The sequence below is a fragment of the Piliocolobus tephrosceles genome, chromosome X (genome assembly GCF_002776525.5).
Source record: "Piliocolobus tephrosceles isolate RC106 chromosome X, ASM277652v3, whole genome shotgun sequence".
Classification (NCBI taxonomy): domain Eukaryota; kingdom Metazoa; phylum Chordata; class Mammalia; order Primates; family Cercopithecidae; genus Piliocolobus; species Piliocolobus tephrosceles.
Window position 1 is genome coordinate 23,978,685 of NC_045455.1, and position 20,924 is coordinate 23,999,608.

At 35.0% G+C, this 20,924-nt stretch overlaps 1 protein-coding gene across 1 annotated transcript in view; it reads right to left on the bottom strand.

Annotated features, from left to right (window-relative positions):
* Nucleotides 1-20,924, bottom strand: part of GPC5 (glypican 5) — a 1,441,555-nt gene that overhangs the window by 919,311 nt on the left and 501,320 nt on the right. The window contains exon 6 of the mRNA XM_023218068.2: nucleotides 5,423-5,543. Coding sequence (XP_023073836.1) covers nucleotides 5,423-5,543 — 121 coding nt within the window. The remainder of the gene's footprint in view (nucleotides 1-5,422; nucleotides 5,544-20,924) is intronic.

The following is a 20,924-nucleotide window of genomic DNA, read 5'->3' on the forward strand; positions in this document are numbered from 1 at the left end:
CCTCCCTTTCTCTCTCTCTCTTCTTTCTTCCTCTCCTCTCCTCTCCTTTCTCCCTCCCTCCCTCCCTCCCTCCCTCCCTTCCTTCCTTCCTTTCTTTCTCTCTCTCTCTCTCTCTCTCTCTCTCTCTCTCTCTCTCTCTCTCTCTTTCTTTCTCAGAGTCTCACTCCGTCACCCAGGCTGGAGTGCAGCTGCATGATCTAGGCTCAATGCAAACTCCACCTCCTGGGTTCAAGCAATTCTTTTGCCTCAGCCTCCCTAGTAGCTGGAACTACACGTGCATGCCACAATTCCCTGCTAATTTTTGTATTTTTAGTAGGGACGGGGTTTCACCAGATTGGCCAGGCTAGTCTCAAACTCCTGACCTCGTGATCTGCCTGCCTCAGCCTCTCAAAATGATGGGATTACAGGCATGAGCCACCGCACCTGGCCAAAATTTTTCTTATAAATTGTCTTCTAACTAAAATCTTTCTTTTGGACGTCCTTGGAGTACTCCCAGGTGACACCCAACTCAGGCTAACATTTGTACAGGATTGCTACCTTGGTCTCTAGAGAACCCAATGATGTTTTATACCAACATGTCTCAGGGTCACCGCCAAGCTTCCACCCACACCCTTACCATGCAGAGAAAGTTGACACTTTCTGTTAGCTATAACCTCCCCTGAGAAAAATGTGGCAATATGTATCAAAATAAAATTATTAAGGAACATATTGTTAGTTTCAATTTGTAGAATGTATTACAAGAAAAAAAGATGCCAAAACATTTTATGTCTACTGATATTCCTATTAGTCTTTGTTATATAAAAATCTGGTCACAACCTAAATATCCAACTTTAGGTGACTGGGTGAAGTAAAACTGTAATCTTTCCACATGATAGGATAATATGCCAGCACTAACAACCAGATAGCAGAATATTTAATGCCATGGAAAAGTACTTGTTTTGTGTGATCAGGTGAGCAGTTCATATCACAAAATCAAATGTACCCTATGATCTTATTTTTTAAAGTGAAGTACTGATGTATTTATATGCATAATTAAGTGTAGAAAAAAAGCCTAGATGCTTTCTCTTGTAAGTCTTTTTCATTGTTTTATAAATGGTATCAATATTTATTTTTCACTTTTTCCATCAGATTTCCTAGAATAATAAAATTCAATTCCTTCTGATGAGCATTCATTATTATTTTTGTTGTTGTTGCTGTTGTTGTGAGACAGAGTCTCTGTCTCCTGGAGCTAGAATGCAGTTCACTGCAGCCTCTGCCTCCTGAGTCATTATTCTTATAGTAAGAAAAATATCAATGTTATTAAGTATCTTCTCTGTCCTAGATCAACTAAGTATATAAAAGATGCCAAATACATTTAATAAAATGTTTTATACATTCATAGGTTTTTGCAATACAATTTTTTTGTATGATTCCATTGTCTCATAGTCTCCACTAACAGTTTTGGTGTGAATTTATACTCTAAAGGAAAGGTAACAACCTTATACAATCTCAGGGCTTAAGTACTATCCACATGCTGTGCTTACAAACACACACCTCCAGTTGTGTAGTCTCCCTGAGTTCTGCACATTCCTCTTGGGTATCTAATAAGCATCTCACATTTAACAAAACCACTGATTTTTAATCAATCCCAGGGAATCTCCATCAGGCCTACTCTTCTCTCAGAATTCTGTTTATCACTTAGTGACACTATCATCCCGCCAAACCTTGCTATCAACTTTCTTCTACCTCCCAGGCTTCCAATCCATTAACAAATCACAATAACCCCACTTCCAATATATGTCTAAATCAGCTTATCCACTCTTATTGTTCCAGGTCCAATTATGTGGTCTTCTGTGTGTACTACTGTCTTTTTTCATTCTTGCATGCAGGGTCAATTTTTCACAGTGAAGTCCTCACAAAACATAAATTAAATTGTATCAGCTTCTGCTTGCAGTTTGTATTTATTTATTAAATTTGTGATAATTTATTTATTTATTTTGCGACAAAGTCTTGCTCTGTCACCCCAGCTAGAGTGCAGTGGAGCCACCTTGGCTCACTGAAAGCTCTGACCCCTGGGTTCAAGGGATTCTCCTGCCTCAGTCTCCTGAGTAGCTGGGATTACAGGCGTGTGCCACCATGCCCGGCTAAATTTTGTATTTTTAGTAGAGATAGGGTTTCACTATGTTGGCCAGACTGGTCTCAAACTCCTGACTTCAGGTAATCCACCCTCCTCAGCCTCCCAAAGTACTGAGATTACATGCATGAGCCACTGTGCCCCACTAGCTTCTGCTTACAGTTTTTAAATGACTTCTTAGCCCACTTAGGAAAAAATATAAACTCTTTACCAGAGCCTACTAAACTCCCCAGAACATGATGTATGTTTACCTCCTCCCTTTAACTTACTCTGTTTTAGCTGCATGGCCTTCTGATCTCTGAATAAAATAAATGTATTCCTGCCACAGGGCCTTTGCACCTACTTTTCCTTCTGCCCCAGACATAGTTCTCACAGGTTTTCCTATGACTCTTTTCTTCTCCTTGTTCAGTATTAACCCAAACATCTCCCCCTGAGTGGCCTTCACCAGCACATTCTTCTTAAAACATCTTTCCCGACCTCATCCTGTTTGGTTTTGTTTATAACATGTGTCAGTCACAATACTGGTTTTATTTACTATTTATTTACTTTTTTCTTACAATGGAAAGCCCCTGAGAGCATGGTTGTGTCTGCTTTATTCACCACTTTTACCTCAGTGCCTGTACAAAACCAGGACCATCCTAGAAACTCAATGAGTATTTGTTGAGTATTTTGAATGAATTAATTATTAAAACATTAAAAAGTGACATTTTCCAAGTAAAAATCTTTATCTATTTCCTTAGTGACTCTAATTGCAGACAATTCAGGGTAGAAATAAGGTTCAGATCAATGGCAGGCCGAAAAAGGTATTTTTGGGTGAGTGTATGCAGGCAATTTTTGCTATTATGGCTGGCTTACTTCCATAGTCTTTAATACACGTATGTCCCTATGGTGAGAGATGGCATTTTTCATAGCACAAAGGTGGAAAGTAAAGTTAATATATCTTATGATTAAAAAATACAGTAAATTTTATATAAACACTAAGAAGTGATCATATAAATCTACATATTAGGATCTGAAACCTATTCATATGTTGACATCTTCCATGGCCCTACTCCTAAATTAATAAATTCTCACAGAAGGCTGTTCTCTGAATCCTTTCATAGCTGACATTGTGGAGGTGCCGTTAGCCATCCCTTGATATTGACAGTACAGTAGCCACCCTTGCCAGGGCATACGCACATTATCAGTAATCAAAAGTTTGGCAAAGTAAAACATTTCTCTTCATCTCCAGGAGAGCAGTTGATGAAAGAGCATATTCTTAGGCATTAAAGGTGAATGTTTCAGTGACACCTGTGCAAGACAGAACTTTCTGCTATCCTCTATAAAAATCTAAATTTCAATCATATAATTCTAGCAGACCTTAAAAGGATAGACCTCAAAGGTAGCATTGTATTTGATATTCTCTTGCAACCGCAGAATGAAACTTAAGCATGAATAATTGGAGATCTGCACATTCCTATAAAGATTAAAGAATCGGACTCAAGTTCACACAGAAGCTAAAAAAGAAAGGTACGATGACTTCCCTCTGCCACCTTGAAAAGGCTATGACTTTGAAACCTACAAAACCAGAAGTGGTGGAGGAGCGGGCCAGTGTTTTGCTGAATGGGCAATAAATAGGTGAACCCTCCTCCTAAGGGTTTTGATGATCCTTTCTATCTTGGGTATCTACGTGTTCCTCTGCGAATGTGTTTTCTTATAATGTGCACTTCTTATGGAACAGCACCATCCTTATTATTTGTAATAGGGTTTCCATTCTTCTTTCATCCTGTACATATCTTATTAAAAAAACTGAATAAGTACCCAGTTAATATGTATATTTATGTATTTGTAAATTATACGTATGTGCTATTGCACTAATATATTACATATATTATATACCTTACTACAACCAAAGAAATATAAAAGAATGAGACTGAATAAATGTGCACTTAAGGTCTGTTTTTCCTTCCTGCACCCTCTGTGAAATGCTTACCCCACTTAAGAAACCACTAAGATATCGCCATGTTCTCACAGTGAGATCGTACTCACTCCTCAATGAGAGGACCTGATTACTATTAAAGCTCTTTTGGTTTTATCATCAATTATGCACTCAAATTTTCAAATAATCTAGATGTACATATTATACTATAGTGGACGATACTGTGAGGTACCAACTGGACCAGCTCAGCAGAGGCTGGGAAGTTTAACTCACTTTTCTCTTAGACTTTTCCAATAGAATTTATTTTAGGTTTTGACAGCCAGGGCAAGAGCTCTGTTTTCCATAGGTATCAATGGTAGAATAAGCATTGTTGCCTCACAGAAGGGAGAAATCTACGGTATTGGACACCAACCCCCATGTCCTTCTTATGTATCCTTTCCTTGAGATATAGGGACTCTTGTGAAAATGGGAGTCTAAGAACTGGTCTGCGAAAGCTTAGTCTTTGCAGAACAATTATGAGAAATCTACTACTGACTCTTGAATATGTCATATGCAATAAAAACTCTGTACTATTCAGGTATTGTTTCTAACCCATGATACTAGAAATAAATAGTTTTGCTTAGGAACAATGAAAGTATATTCCAATATAAATTTTTGAAAATGGCTAATAACTAAAACAAAAAATAGCCTTTCTTATCCCAAACATCAATAGATGCAGAATGGAGAGTAATAGTCACAACATGCAACATAATGTTTGGTTCTAATTAATAGACTACTTCAGTGAAATATTATTTTGATAAATATGATCATGCTTCATTTGCCATGTATTAAAAACAGCAATACGCACTCACTTGATGAAAAGTATTATTGAAGATAAAACAGAAGTATTTCATAAACAACCATTTGCTAGATTATAAGATAACATGTAAAAGGTGTTATAGGAAATAAATATTACAAATACATATTATTCATCTATGACCTAACTTGTATCAAAATGCTGCAAAGCCTTCATAGCAACATTCAGAGAATTACCTGAAAGATAACTGTGGCATCTTCTACGGTCTTATATGTGTTTTCTTTAATGGTCACAGTGATTCCCACATTCAAACTTATTCACTGAAGACAAAGCATATGCTGAGATTCTCACTACTGAAATGCTGAGGCTGAGGCTTGCTTTTCACAGATACAGATTGTCCAGCATTAAAATACCACTGCATATTGACTGCATACAAAAATCATTAAATATTTCCAAATGTTCTGATGTAAATAATGTGTTACAATATTTTAGGTAGGATTATCTGATAGGATTAACATATTTACAAAATATAATAGAAAGTAATCACTTATTATTTATTACTTAGTTTACTAATAAATATAGGATCAGGACTTACCTGAATAACATGCTTCAGTTTATCAATAATCTGATTTATCACAGGATCAGTTCCTTTGACTTTGACTTCAGGATTTCCAGACTGGGCTTTGATTCCATTTCCAACCACACGTTGAGTATAACTGGCAAGGGAAATGTGAAAGATATATGACTTAGTACCTGATCAGAGTATTATCTGCCACAGCTGTCTGAACATATTTCAGGTCAGAATTTCCTCCTTTAGAGAATACACCAATGTATTTTTCTCTTGGCACAGAAACTGGCACAGCTGTAATGTTTTTCCAGGTAAAATGCTAAAATGCTTATTGTGCCATTAGATTATTTTAAAAATAATGTTATTCACTCAATGGACCCAAGCAAAAATTAAACTTGTTTTCTAATACTACTTAACAATATGCTATGAAGAGTTAATATATATCTCACTTTGTTATCATGTCTTGCTGAATTATACATATGTCTGCACCTATATTGTCTAAGTCAGCTTATGTTATGCAGTTCCTATCTTATTTTTTAAGTATTAGGCTACTATATGTTATATATATACACACTACTATATATATAGTAGCCTAATATATAGTAGTATATATACATATATAATATATAATTACATTATATATCATATATTATATATAGATATATACACATATAATATGTATACATGTATATGTTATGTATGTATATTATATGTATACATACCGTAGTACATATATACTATATATGCATAATTATATATAGTATATATACAACATATAGTATAATATATACACATATATAGTACATATGTATACATGTATATATAATATATACACATATATGTAATATACATATATATGTATGTATATATTATATGTATGTATCCATATGTGTATATATACTAGCCTGATATATATGTTATATATGTATTTCCTAATTAGCTCCTCCAAGTAATAAGTGATAAAACTTTTTAATAATGATAATATCAGTTGGACATGATAAAAATAATGTTATTAATAAACCTTTTGATTTTTAAAATAACCTTGAACCCATTTCTTTTTGTAGGCATAGAGGGACTTAGAGTTCAGAATTCCAGTTTCCATTAGGGATTTGGCAGTATACATCAAAAACAAACAGTATAAGGAAAACAATTATACCTATTTTGTTAATGTGTAATAATATTCTTTATTTTCGAAAAATAAAATTATATATATATATATATATATATATATATACATACATACACACACACACACAGAGAGAGACAGCGCATCTCTTAAATCCTCTGTGGCACTGTTATGTTATTCTTTACTCTCCCAATATTCCAAGCAGATAACACATGTGGCATATATATATATGATATATATAAAATATATAAAAATATATATAAATTATATAACTGTACAAGTCAATATCATAAACCATAATTGTAAAAATTTAAATAATCAAATATATAAGGAACTGAAATCTGCAAAATATTTTCTAAGTAGAGGAAATAATCCACTTTCACCTAGGTTCACCTAAACAAAGATCTGGTACATCATGTGGTGTGTAAAAGGGTCATTTCACAAGTGGTGAAAGCCATTTGAAATTTCACTACCTTCCCCAAATTACAATCATATAATGTCAACTTAGAATTAACAAATATATTTAAATTCATTAGTCACAAAGATGTCTTAAGTCCATGCTATATTCCAACTCCTGTACTAAGTGATTAGAATTATAAGAAGGTGTAAGACTCAATTTTTGTCCTTATAATGCTCATTACTTAACCAGGAATATAGTAATTAACTCATTCATTTGCATGTTTATTCATTACATTTTATTACATTTAAAAAATACCATAGATTTCAGCAATATAAATACCCTTATTTGCCTGGCAGAATAGCATAATATAAACACAACTCAACGGTTAAAATACAACATTATGAAAGTAGTTGGAAGGAACTGCACATGCCAAATGTGAGAAAAGATAGGACAGGTAGTAGACATTCTGGATATGGAGAAGTCCATTTGGATTCAGACTAGGGAAAAACTAAGAGAGAAGTTGTAACTTTAGGTAGCCTTAGATGTACTGAGGTAAGAAGAGGACAGCTGTGGTATGGTTAATGAGAACTTCAGGGCAAAAGATGTCATCCCAGCAAGGAAAATGGAAAAGGTACGTGAACAAAGCAGACATGGAGAACGGACCTCTATTTACAAAACAGAGAATACAAACGGTGGAAAGCAATGGATGGAGGGCCACACCCCAAAGATTCCACCCTGAATGTTTAAGATTCTCCATTTAGTGAGATAATGGATTCTGGGGAAGTTGGCAGGGGGGCGATGGATAAAAAACTACATGTTTAGTACAATGCTCACTACTCGGGTGACAGGTACAATAAAACCTCAGACTTCACCATTATACAAGTCATCCATGCTACCAAAACCACTTGTGCTCCAAAAACTATTGAAATTAAAGAGACATTTAAAAATTAAAACAAACACTATCATCTGAGTAATTTGTTTGCTTACATTAAATATCATAATACTTTTCAGCAAAAATATTCTAATTTTAATGTAACTTTCCTTCCCTATATTTGAGGAGAGTATTGCAGTATCCATAAATACCCTCTGAATTTTCTACAGAAACAGAAAAATCTTTGAAGAAAATAAAGGAAGGTTCTATGTTTGAGACTGTGGCTATATGAAAGGGGTTTCAAGAAATATCCAGTTCTTTCCGAGACAACGTACTTCCAGTGACCAGTTTTAAGAATTGGATTGAACATTTCCTAACTGGGTCCTTCAAGTAATAATAAGTGATTAAACTTTTTAATAATAATAATATCCATTGGACATGATAAAAATAATAATATTAATAAAGCTTTTGATTTAAAATATAACCTTGAACTCACTTCTTTTTGTAGGCATGGGGGGAGCTTAGAGTTAAGTATTCCAGTATCTGTTAGGGATTTGGCAGTATACATCAATAACAAATAGTAGAAGGAAACCCATTATTCTTTATTTTAGAAAAATAAAATTTTGTACTCATATATATGAGTATAAATATGTATATATATACATATATATAAAGAGACAGAGAGAGTAACCATCTCTTAAATTATCTGTAGCACTGCTGTGTTATTCTTTACACTCCCAATATCCCAAGTAGATTGCACATGTGGCTCTTTTATTAATGTGTTGAATATTCATAATGATAATGAATAAATAAATAGATAAGTGCATAACTACAATTTAGGCATTGCTTTACTCTATCTAGAGTTTGTCAATTCATGATAAGCATCTTTTGGTGACCATGAATAAGAAACTCATAGACCTCAAAGTACGGGAAGCCTGATTGACTAAGGCCACTTGCTGCTTCACTCTAAAATCTGTTTCTGCATCTGCCCCTCAGTCAATGACTGAGGGCACCAGGATTGCTAATGCAGATCTCTCATAAGGAGACACAGGGTTTCTCTGAGGACCAGACTTGGCTCAGGATTCCCTAAAGACTTTTCTTACCCTTCCTTAGACTGTACTTCATGCTCCAATGCTTCCACCCAACCTTCCTTTCCTCTTTCCTTCACTCTAGTTCAGACTTTCCTCACAGCTGAGAGCTCTTCCAGGCTTACTCAGCTTCCTCTCCATTTTCTCTCATAGGAATTTCCCTTAATAAAATCCTCTTGTGTTTAACCCCTTTTCAACATCTACCTCTTGGAGGACCTGGACTAAACCACCATATAATATTTGTATTATAAATACTCCCATTGTACAGGTTGAGAATCTGGGATCTGGATAGATTAAGTAACTTAAGTTACTCAAGTAAGGCCACACCATGTATATAAAGTGTGCTATAAGGAACATCCACTCCAAAATACAACCACTAATAAGTATCAATCCTGAAACCAACTAATAAAAAGCAAAGATATAATTAGCGTGGTGCAAAGTGTTATTTTTTTCTTTAATTACATTTTCTACGGTTTCACTGTTTATAATTAAGAAGGGATGCTTGATTTTCTTCAAAACCCTCCTCAACAAGCCAGGGGTGGTGGCACGCGCCTGTAGCCCCAGCTATTCAGGAAGTGGAGGAAGGGGGATCACATGAACCCAGGATATTAATGCTGCAGTGAGCTGTGATCACACCACACTGACCATGTGACCATGAGTATAAAACTCACAGACCTCAAGCCTGGGCAACAGAGCTGCCTTTAAAAAAAAAAAAGAAAGTAAAACTAAGCAAAACAAAACAACCCTCCTCAACAAATCGTTTCATATAACCAGTTAAACAGTAATATAACAGTTGCTGGCAGGGTGAGAAGAAACTAGCTGACTGTAGGTTTGCCATACGGTTTTTCTGTTTCTCCAGAAACACAGATATAATATAGGCAATGAAAACTGAGACTCGTCTCTTAATTTCAATTAAGCTATTAATTGATTTATGTCATTTACTTGCAGACCAGAAAAGTTTATTTAAAAAGGCAGGAATGTTGTTTAATGTTAATCTAAGGAATTGCTTACCTTTTTTTTGTTCTTAATTATCACAGTTATTAATACATTAAAATAATATTTAGATAAAATTTATTAGAATTATAGCTGATTGAAAATCTCATTCCAAGTTGTTACATTATTGAATATTTCCAGATTACTCTTCTTATGAGTCATATAAATAAGGAAAAATACTGCAAAGTAGACACACATTGCTTCAAATGAAATATGATTTAATAAAATCAGTTATTCTCTTCCAGTTTTGTAATGTTCAAAATAACTACAACTGAAATAGTGATACATACACATCAGAACAGTTCAAATAAAAAACAGAAATGATACCAAGTGTTGGCAAAGATGTGGAACAACTGGAACTCTCTCCCAATATGGATGGAAATGTAAACTGACAGAAACCACCATTTCCCATGTATGCTAAATCTAACCATATTTTACGACCTTGGGCATATACCCAGCAACATTTACCAAAAGACAGATGCATGAATTCTCAGAGAAGCACCATTCAAAATAACCATAAATTGGACATTATATTTGCATAATGATATAGTATATAACAATGAGAACTAATGAATTATAACTATATGCAAAAAGAATGATAAATCTTATAAACTAAATATTGAATGAAAGAAGCAAGATACAGAACATATTCTATGATCTAATTGACTAAAAATTTTAAAACTAATCAGTTGTGTTCCAAATCACCATAAGAGCTGCCCAATGACATAGTGTCTACAAAAAGTCGTATCAAGTTTCCTGATTTTAGTACTGGATATACAGAAGTGCTAAGTTTGTTTAAAAAACAGTATTGAGATGTACAGTTAAGATTTGGGTAGTTTACTGTTTGTATGTATTTTCAGCCTTATAAGATTATGTTAAAAAGCCTTTATGCTCTTTATCTTAATATGTTTACAATAGACAAACTTTCATTAAGCCACAGTATAAATAAAAAAGACCTACACAGGCATGTTTAATATAGACTAAGCAGTTCTGTCATCATTAAATGAGTACTTTAGAATCTAAGTCTGATATAAAACCTCACTTTCCTGAAGACTTTAATTTGCACGCAAAAAAAACATGGTCTCTAAATTAATTTTTTTTGTAACAAAGACTTTATTTTAGTTCCCCTCATGACATTTTAATAAATCATTAATTCCTTCTTTTCCTTTTTAATGTACAAGTAATGGATAAAACATTTCAAAGATCCCTACAGAACTTTCTTGACTTGAAATACTGTTCACATTACAATGAGAAGGATGGAATAAAACACAAAAACGATACATAGGCAATTTTTTTTGTTGGGGAAGTAATAGACCCACCATCTGTGCTTATTTCTTCTAAGCAGAGCTGGGAATGAGTGACAGCAGTTGAATAGGAATACTTGCTCCCCAAGCACTACTTGTTTTTCATTAACAAGGAAAAAAGGCAAGCCCTGATATATTTACATTCTACAAAATTGTTTTTAAATGATGATTAACAAGATCTTAGTTCCCTCTCTGTTGAACATATAAAATATTAAAAGGCGTTGTAATAAATCTGTATACAGCACGTCAGGAGGAAGTCATTTCTCCTGACTTCACCAAATTGTCCTATTTAAACCTGATACCATGCCCTATTGGTAATTTCACTTGATTTAGAATACAATAGAATTTGGCTCAGATTCAAACCAAGAGTATAGTATTCTGATGTGAATTTACACAATTTCAGGGGGAAACAATATCTGGAATCTGACCCTAGAATTCATTACAGATCAGTTAAAGGGGTCTGTCTTAGAATTTTTTGGTAATTGGACTGGGACAGAATGTAAGAATAAATCATTCATAGCAGATGAAGAAAACACTTGATGAGAGCTTTCTTGTTTTACCTTATTGCTATTTCTAATGGTGTTAAAGACAGAATGGGGGCCCTGTTGTGGTTGTTATTCTTGTTGTTTGATTGGTTTGTTTATTATGTTCTTGTATGACTTGGTTATGTGGCTGGATATTAAAATTCTTTCCATTTCCAGAGTCATAAATCTCCTAATTTCTAGGAGATTAAATATTAGTTTTATCTTTGGTTCTCGTAAAAATGTGGCTATCTTGGCTTAAAAGGAGGTCTGGGAAATACGTTGTATCTATTCATCAGTGAAGTGAGCTGCTTCTGCAAGAATAAATTTTCCATTCAAACTATTTCTAAGCATCTCTTTCTGGTTCTGATAGCAAATGTGAAAACAAGTACTAGAGATTTGGTTTTTGTAAGTTTCCTCAAATACTGGGGAAATACTGGATTCCACTGCCGAGTGTTACCTTATGTACATTCAGCTTGTACACAGCACTTTTTCTCTATGTTGAAAGTCCTAACCCTTGAAATCTCAGAATAGAAAAGAGTTATATGATTGATTTTATGTGCCAGGTTTATGGGAATAACCTTTCATGGAAGATAGGAGGCTTACAGGGGATTTAGAGAAAGGAGACATCTGTGGAATCAATTCAAAATGATTAAGCCTTTTGTGATCCCACTATCTCACTTCAATTGTTGAGCCACAAAACTATTTTTAAGTTAATCTCTAACATTTATTTGGCTTTATAATTACACATAAATAATGTCTAAATTTGACATCTATGTTTTTAAACTTAATAATGAAGTCAAAATAAATGGAATTAAGGAGAGCTTATTATGATCTTTATTGTTATTTATATATAACAAATTTCCTATTAAGAATATAATATTTTATGATATCTTATGGATGTCATTAACATTAATAAAGATATTATCATCCTTTGTACAGAACCAACACGAAAATTTTACCATACCACTGCAATAAATAGAATAAAAATGTGTTCAGAAAGACTTAGAAACTCATTAAAGAATGGATATTAATCACTCTTCACACTAACTCCTCATTTGGCAAGGTGTGAGTCTACGCATGCCAGTTTAGTCAGGTGGCAGGTAAGCAGTCCCATTGCATTTCATACAATAAGCAGCTGTGTGAATTTGAAAGATAATATTTTCACATGAAAAACTAATGACTGCACATATATAATCAGTAGTGTTTGGGAAGCTGTCCTTTCAAAAAAAATTAACTATCTAATTAAAAAGTAACACAAATGAACATTTGCCTATGTAAAAAAAAATAGAACATTGCTTAGCTTTTCTTAAACCCCTCCCTAATCTTACCAAGAAAGAATAAATATCTTTATTATAGTCAAAGATCTGTTTTTATGGTTTTAAATTTTTTAATCAAAAATTCAAAGCAAATGATAATAAAATCTTCAATTTATAATTATCCTAATTTGATTCAAAGTGACTGTCCAAATATAAAATGATCAATTATAACTATAGTCAATCACACATAATGCTATATGAGTTTCAAATGTTCTACTAACTTGCCTTTTCCAGGAATGCATTTTAAAATTAAAGTCTTGTAAGTTGGATTCCTAGGTATTTTATTCTCTTTGAAGCAATTGTGAATGGGAGTTCACTCATGATTTGGCTCTCTGTTTGTCTGTTATTGGTGTATAAGAATGCTTGTGATTTTTGCACATTGATTTCGTATCCTGAGACTTCGCTGAAGTTGCTTATCAGCTTAAGCTTTGGGCTGAGACGATGGGGTTTTCTAAATATACAATCATGACATCTGCAAACAGGGACAATTTGACTTCTTATTTTCCTAATTGAATGCCCTTTATTTCTTTTTCCTGCCTGATTGCCCTGGTCAGAACTTCCAACACTATGTTGAACAGGATTGGTGAGAGAGGGCATCCCAGTCTTGTGCCAGTTTTCAAAGGGAATGCTTTCAGTTTTTGCCCATTCAGTATGATATTGGCTGTGGGTTTGTCAAAAATAGCTCTTATTATTTTGAGATACGTTCCATCAATACCGAATTTATTGAGAGTTTTTAGCATGAAGGGCTGTTGAATTTTGTCAAAGGCCTTTTCTGCAGCTGTTGAAATAATCACGTGGTTTTTGTCTTCGGTTCTGTTTATATGCTGGATTATGTTTACTGATTTGCATATATAGAACCAGCGTTGCATCCCAGGGATGAAGCCCACTTGATCATGGTGGATAAGCTTTTTGATGTGCTGCTGGATTCAGTTTGCCAGTATTTTATTGAGAATTTTTACATCGATGTTCATCAGGGATATTGGTCTAAAATTCTCTCTCATTTTTTTTTTTTTTTTTTTTTTTGGTGTGTCTCTGCCAGGCTTTGGTGTCAGGATGATGCTGGCCTCATAAAATGAGTTAGAGAGGATTCCCTCTTTTTCTATGTATTGGAATAGTTTCAGAAGGAATGGTACCAGCTCTTCCTTGTACCTCTGCTAGAATTCGGCTGTGAATCTATCTGGTCCTGGACTGTTTTTGGTTGGTAGGCTATTACTTATTGCCTCAATTTCAGAGCCTGTTACTGGCCTATTCGGGGATTCAACTTCTTCCTGATTTAGTCTTTGGAGAGTGTATGTGTCGAGGAATTTATCCATTTCTTCTAGGTTTTCTAGTTTGTTTGTGAAGGACCTCTTCAAGGAGAACTACAAACCACTGCTCAATGCAATAAAAGAAGACACAAACAAATGGAAGAACATTCCATGCTCATAGATAGGAAGAATAAATATGGTGAAAATGGCCATACTGCCCAAGGTAATTTATAGATTCAATGCCATCCCCATTAAGCTACCAATGACTTTCTTTACAGTATTGGAAAAAAGTACTTTAAAATTCATGTGGAACCAAAAGAGAGCCCGCATTGCCAAGACAATCCTAAGCCAAAAAAAAAAAGGTGGAGGAATCATGCTACCTGACTTCAAACTAAACTACAAGTCTACAGTAACCAAAACAGCGTGGTACTGGTACCAAAAAAGAGATATAGACCAGTGGAACAGAACAGAACCCTCAGAATACCACACATCTACAACCATCTGATCTTTGACAAACCTGACAAAAACAAGAAATGGGGAAAGATTCCATATTTAATAAATGGTGCTGGGAAAACTGGATAGCCATAAGTAGAAAGCTGAAATTGCATCCCTTCCTTACACCTTATACGAAAATTAATTCAAGATGGATTAGAGACTTAAATGTTAGACCTAAAACCATAAAAACCCTAGAAGAAAACCTAGGCAATACCACTCAGGACATAGGCATGGGCAAGGACTTCATGTTTAAAACACCAAAAGCAATGGCAACAAAAGCCAAAATTCACAAATGGGGTCTAATTAAACTAAAGAGCTTCTGCACAGCAAAAGAAACTACCATCAGAGAGAACAGACAACTTACAGAATGGGAGAAAATTTTTGCAATCTACTCATCTGACAAAGGGCTAATATCCAGAACCTACAAAGAACTCAAACAAATTTACAAGAAAAAAACAACCCCATCAAAAAATGGGCAAAGGATATGAACAGACAATTCTCAAAAGAAGACATCTATGCAGCCAACAGACATATGAAAAAATGCTCATCATCACTCACCATCAGATAAATGCAAATCAAAACCACAATCAGATACCATCTCATACCAGTTAGAATGGCAATCATTAAAAAGTCAGGAAACAACAGGTGCTGGAAAGGATGTGGAGAAATAGGAACACTTTTACACTGTTGTTGGGACTCTAAACTAATTCAACCATTGTGGAAGACAGTGTGGCGATTCCTCAAGGATCTAGAACTAGAAATACCATGTGACTCAGCCATTGCATTACTGGGTATATAGCCAAAGGATCATAAATCATGCTGCTATAAAGACACATGCATGCGTATGTTTATTGCGGCACTAGTCACAATAGCAAAGACTTGGAACCAACCCAAATGTCTATCAATGACAGACTGGATTAAGAAAATGTGGCACGTATACACCATGGAATACTATGCAGCTATAAAAAAGGATGAGTTCGTGTCCTTTGTAGGTACATGGTCGCAGCTGGAAACCATCATTCTCAGCAAACTGTTGCAAGAACAGAAAACCAAACACCGCATGTCCTCACTCATAGGTGGGAATTGAACAATGAAAACACTTGGATACAGGAAGGGGAACCTCACACACCAGGGCCTGTTGTGGGGTAGTGGGATGGGGGAGGGATAGCATTAGGAGATAAACCTAATGTAAATGACGAGTTAATGGGTGCAGCACACCAACATGGCACATGTATACATACGTAACAAACCTGCACGTTGTGCACATGTATCCTAGAACATAAATTATAATAAACAAATTTTAAAAATAAAAATAAATTAAATTAAATTAAACTCTTCTCAGTAAGATCAAGGCTATCCTTCACAGATTTATGATGATAGATAATCACCACTTTGTACTGATTTGCTGTCTCACTTCACTGTTTGATACCAACATATGAAAGTAAATATGCTATTTAAGGGAAAACGATTATCTGAATACTAATAAATTAAATGCTATTTTAAGCCAACAACAAAGTGATTTAGGGCACAAATTTTATTTAACTAACTTTTCATTAGAAGCATTATAAAATTCTGAAAGATTCTAGAATCTTATATAACCTTTTCATATTTTTTCAAATGTAATTGACACAAGCATGAATTAAATTTCATATTTAAAAAGCTTCTGGCTACATTAAAACATACTTTAAAATTACTTGCGAGATACGATAATTCTAAGATGACTAACATATCATGCAAATGAAACACCCTGGTACTTCCTACCAACACATGATATAATATAATCAAGAAGAACTTGTGAATTAGAATGTAGTAGTTGCCTATAGCCATCATACCTAATTACCACAAACTTGGTGAGTTAAGAGAACAGAAATATATTCTCTCACAGTTCTGAAGCCTGGACCTCTGAAATCAAGATGTTGGCATGGCCATTGTCCCTCTGAAGACCCTCTGGAGGAATTCTCCCTCACTCCTGGCAATCCTTGGCCTTCTTTGATTTGTGACTGCATAACTCCAATTTCTGTCTCCATCTTCTCATGACTTTCTCTGTGTGTGTCTTTTCCTGTGTCTTATAAGGACATTTACATTGGATTTAGGGCCTTCCTTCATCCAGGATGACCTCATCTCAATCCTTGAGTTAATTATGTCTGCAAAGACCCTACTTCCAAAAAAGTTGCATTTTGAAGTTCCTAGTGGACATAAATTTTGGAGGTACAGTATTTAAATCACTACACAGAACACTGTAAAGACAAAAATCTGGAAACTACCTGAATGAAAACAGATATTCCCTTGAGCTTCAACAAAGTCATATTCTATTTTCCCATGAGAAACATTTTATTACTGTAAAACAATGTTTATATTTCACAAGTACACCTCTTAAATTATAGCTTGATTTTTAACATTTATGTTTTTATTCTAATTCAGTTGGCCTTAAGAAAAATAATTAGCTTTGGAAATTATCAGTATACGATATCTAGTATTTCCTATATTTTTAATAACTTCTACCTCTTAGCAAAAATAATGCAATGGACAATTTCTGTGTTCTAAATTCACATACGCAACAGGAAAGACACTCCAAAAATGATTTGTTCTCTTTTAAAGCAGAAGCCCAGTCACCGGCTCTGAATCTCAAAGTTTCCTGAAAGCAATGAAGGGCTCGTTTATTATGAAGGTGTTGATAGCTGATTCTGTGGAGACTCACACAGAAACAAAGAATAAATTTTAATCACACTTAATGCTAATGTGATAGTAAGGTTGTGACAATATTCAAATATGACTAATTTCATTACATTAGCTACACTCAGGCTTAGCTTAGTTGTCCAAATTTATTATAAATAGCTCAAAAGAAATAATTCAGCTCTTCTGTTTTCTATTTCTTATTTTTGTCAATGCTTAAGAGTAAAAAGATATTTAACTAAATTTTTTTAAGCAACCCGTTCTCTTATTTTTATCACCATAATACTGTAAGGGGCCGGAACAGGTCACTGAATCTAGCACTGCCTTCAACAAGAAATATATCCAGAGCAGCAATATACTAGTTGGCATTCATCTTTAGGCCTATAACCTAATAGATTTTTTGGTCTGTCTTTGGTGACAGTAACGTAAATTTAGAGCTGGAAAGGATCTTAGAGGTCATCTAGTCCCACCCAAGCATCTTTTAAAACAAAATAAAGAAGTATGTTTATTTCATCATTTTGTACTTATACACTGTGTATTTCCAGAAAAGCCTTTGAGACTACTTAGAAAAAAAGGCACAAACACCATAAAACAAGGGCAAAATGACAGAATAATGAAGAAAAGGAGGTGACAATTATATGGGAAGACCTAGGGAAGGAAATACTACCCTTCAGCCTAAAATTTAGTCATAAGCCTCAGGAGGCTGAGGCAGAAGAATTGCTTGAACCCAGGGGTGGAGGTTGCAGCGAGCTGAGATTGTGCCACTGCACTCCAACCTGGATGACAGAGTGAGACTCTGTCTCAAAAAAAAAAAAAAAAAAAATTAAAAAAAAATTTTTTAATGGGGGGATTATCCAAGATTATCTGGGCAGGCCCTAAATACAATCACATATGTTCCTGTAAGTCATAAGTCATACGTTAGTGAAGGCCAAAAGGAAAACCAGAATGCAAATAGGTGTCTTCAGTTAATAAAATAGTATTTGCATATGTTCGCAGCTATTTTTTTGGTAACTCTAAACTCCTAAGCAAAATCTCTAAGTCCTTAAGCAACTGACAATGGACAATATAATAAAAATAATCTTCAATAGTAATTTCAAAACTTTTAAAGATATAAGTACAAATAATCTTTTCTTATAGGATGCTTTGTTGAATGCTGCCTGCATGATGGTATTTTAAATTACATGATGTTAAATTACCTGCATGATGGTATTTTATTGGGACCTGGTTATATAACATGGTGAAAAATACAATGTTTGAGAACTTAGAAAAGTGAAGGGTTAATATCTCTCTGAATTTTTTTGTTTCTAATTGATATTTTATTTTATCCCTCATAGAGAATATATTTTCTGGGAAATACACTGAAGTACAGCAAAAAAGAATCTCAGGGTTAAAGTGTTGAGGTAAATCACAAAGCAGAGGTTATATGTGAAGAATCCTGTGGTCTCAATGCACCACACAGCAAATAGAAATATGGGTGAGCATTTTACCAGCAGATAAACATCAATGAGAGCAGGAACAGTAGTCACAAGATATGTTTTTACAGAGAGATAGTTAATTAAATCTTTTCTTTTCTTTTCTTTCTTTCTTTTTTTTTTTTTTTTTTTTTTTTTTTTGAGACGGAGTCTCGCTCTGTTGCCCAGGCTGGAGTGCAGTGGTCCGATCTCAGCTCACTGCAAGCTCCGCTTCCCGGGTTTACGTCATTCTCCTGCCTCAGCCTCCCGAGTAGCTGGGACTACAGGCGCCGCCACCTCGCCCGGCTAGTTTTTTGTATTTTTTAGTAGAGACGGGGTTTCACCATCTTAGCCAGGATGGTCTCGATATCCTGACCTCGTGATCCGCCTGTCTCGGCCTCCCAAAGTGCTGGGATTACAGGCTTGAGTAAATATTTTCTAATACATTTATTGAACCTACATTTAATGGAAATTTTTCCTGTCCTCACTTTGGCAAATGTGCATATTTTTATAGAGAACATAGTTTTACAGATGTAATTTTCAGACTTTAAGTCAGGCCCATCACCAACTCTCTATAAATTGGATGGCCTTGATATGTGGTCCAGGTATTTTTGAATCAGGGATGGGAGCCTATCCAACAAGTCAAAAGCTGACTTCTGTAGCTTTCATTATAAGAACACCTCTCTGACTACTCTTCTTTCTGACTTTTCCAAACAAATTACTTAGGATTCTTAAGTGCCAGACATATTAACATAAGAACTAAATAAATTTTAAAAATAAATGCATACGCATGCACATGCGTGTGCACACACACACATACAAACACACAGCACTCTCTATATTTACTTCTACTTTGAATAGCAAAAAAGCTGTTTTCCTGGGCCTGTGGAAAAAACATGAAGTTTGAAAAGATTTGTAAATAACTTTTTCTTAATGAAAACAACCCAGTAGTAATTACTATTTTAAAAAAAACACATTGGAATTTGAGCATAACACAGTTTCAGTCTTGTCTCTATTCCAATTTAAAGTCCTGTCCAACAGTTCCATTTTATGGTCTGTTGAATCATAAAATAAAAATTTACATATTTTGAAGTATTTGATGAAAAAGGAGGAGGAGGGGGAGGAAGAGAAGGAGGAAGAGGAAAAGGAGGAGTTGGGAAAATAACTAGGATTCCTGTTCTTGCCTCACTTTAACTACACTACAGCCAAATTCCTACTACCAGGCAGTCCTCAGACAACAAGCTACGTATGTAACAGAAATTAATTTGTGTTCACTTGTATATATGAGAAAATTGCTCCTCCAGCTATGTCTTGGCAAAATCTGTTACACAGAAAACAGCCGGACTTGGTTCCATAAAACTACGTGTGCCTAGGGACTTTTAGATTCCTAATAGTGGCAATCACCCAACATACACAGTTGGCTGACTCAGTATAGGAAAAACGTGCATATACAGGATTTCAGAAGACCTCTGTAGTCTAAACAGAATGGAAGTTTCCGGTCTAGATGACCTAGAGATTCCATACCTACAGAGACATTTGGCCAATCTCTCCCTCATCCTTTATACTTCCCCTATTCTCCTCTTTCAGTCCTTTCATGATTTCTGCCAGGTCTGTCAGTGTTTACATACTCTGTCCCCCCATCTGGAAAGTTCTATCCCTTCAGACCCTTTCCTCATTCATCTGTACTAAGCTTACAAAAGGGGGTTACAGATGTGATTAAATTACGGGTCTTAAAATGGGGGACCAGCGCCGTGGCTCAAGCCTGTAATCCCAACAGTTTGGGTGGCGGAGGTGGCTGGATAACGAGGTCAGGAGGTTGAGACCATCCTGGCTAACACGGTGAAACCCCGTTTCTACTAAAAATACAAAAAATTAGCTGTCCATGGTGGCAGACGCCTGTAGTCCCAGCTACTCGGGAGGCTGAGGCAGGAGAATTGCTTGAACCCGAGGGTGGAGGTTGCAGTGACCTGAGATTGCTCCACTGCACTCCAGGCTGGACGACAGAGTGAGACTCTGTCTCAAAAATAAAGAAATTTTTAAA